The 1,553-nt window shown below is 42.2% G+C and overlaps 1 protein-coding gene across 1 annotated transcript in view; it reads left to right on the forward strand.

Moving 5' to 3' along the window:
- Nf1 (neurofibromin 1) overlaps nt 1-1,553 on the forward strand; it is a 248,403-nt gene that overhangs the window by 56,569 nt on the left and 190,281 nt on the right. Inside the window, exon 6 of the mRNA XM_021212697.2 lies at nt 1,303-1,334. Within this exon, the coding sequence (XP_021068356.1) occupies nt 1,303-1,334 (32 nt within the window). The remainder of the gene's footprint in view (nt 1-1,302; nt 1,335-1,553) is intronic.

Here is a 1,553-nt window from a genome sequence, read left to right on the forward strand (position 1 = left end):
TGAGCCACCATGTGGTTGCTGGGATTTGAACGCCGGACCTTCGGAAGAGCAATCGGGTGCTCTTACCCACTGAGCCATCTCACCAGCCCGAGAATTTTTTTCTTATATAGATGTAAAAACAAACAAAACAAGACAAAAAAATATATTCCTGGAAGCATTATTAGCCAGTACAAGAAGATCCATAGGAGTCATGCCATCATAAAAGTCACGTCTGCGCTGCCCTTCATGATAAATATTCTTGCCTTGCCTTTGGCAATTCAGTGCTGATCCTGACCCCTGTTGGGGGCCTAATTAAGCCCATCCCATTTAACTTTTTGGATTGAGCATCAGTGTTTTCCACCTCAAGATCCTGGCACAAAGAGAAGAGCAGGGACAAAGCCCTTCAAATCTTGGTGCCCCTCTTACTATTTTGTGCCTCATAGGATTAGTGAAGGGAATGTCTCCCGGGCCTTCCCGTTGTGGAGGATTTGGTTTTATACACCACACCCACTATTGCAATTTCTCTGAACTCTAAAATCCCTTCATTAGTACTAAGTCAATGCACATGAGGTATCCACAGTTCCTTTTCAGTAGAGTATGGCTAGTGCTTAGCCAACCAGTCAAGCTTTTGATACCTTTTTAACTGTAAAAACATCTGTATTGAACTTAAAACCTTAACCCAGTGGGCCCATATCAATAAATTCAGCTTGATTCAGTTTTATGGTTTTTTTCCACCATTATTTCATGCCCTTAAAAATCCATTTTCATACATATTGCCCAGACTACTGCTTGAATGAATTCACAAACTCATTAAAATCTTTAGTAGTGTACCACACCTTTGTTGTGAATTTCACTTTCTATTTCACTCCTAGAAGCCTTCTTAGCCTTGATTCTGGTTATAGTTCAGAGGCAGTTATTGTCAACACTGAGGGGCATCAGTATTGCCTTGCTTGATGTTTCTCTCTTAGGGAAAGTCACTGAAATTTGTAGACAACAAAGGATTAATTTCCTCAGGCCAAGGTACAAAAGGAAATATTGCAAGGTGTAACAGTGGGGCCGCACCCTCCACTAAGAGTGGGCAGACTACTGTCACAGGTGAGACAGACGCTTCAGAATTTGAGGGTTCAAAGTCCTCACCATGTTAGGGTCCCCTACACTTCTCCATCTCAAGTTACAGGATTCTCCTCCTTACCAGTCAGTGCCTTTAGGCTCATATTAGTGGAGGATTTACCTTAGCAACAGGAGAAGTGCACTTGACTAGGAGGAGTGAAGACAGGCAGGCAAAAAGTGGAAAGTTTCTCCTTCCATGTTCTTCTTTTGTAGGCTATCACCAGAAGATGTGGTACAGATTTAGGGTGACTTTTCCCATCTTAAGTGATTATATGAAGAAAATCCTTCACAGGTGTGATTCCAGATAGAGTCAAGTTGACAAACAAGATTAGTCATCATACTACCTAAGTTTCTGACAAAGCTATCAAAAACATGCATTGGAGAAAAGGTGCCCTCTTTAACAAGTGGTGCTGGGAAAACTGAATCAATCATCTCCTCCTCCTCCTCCTCCTCCTCCTCCTCCT

The sequence above is a fragment of the Mus pahari genome, chromosome 14 (genome assembly GCF_900095145.1).
Source record: "Mus pahari chromosome 14, PAHARI_EIJ_v1.1, whole genome shotgun sequence".
In the NCBI taxonomy this organism is placed as follows: domain Eukaryota; kingdom Metazoa; phylum Chordata; class Mammalia; order Rodentia; family Muridae; genus Mus; species Mus pahari.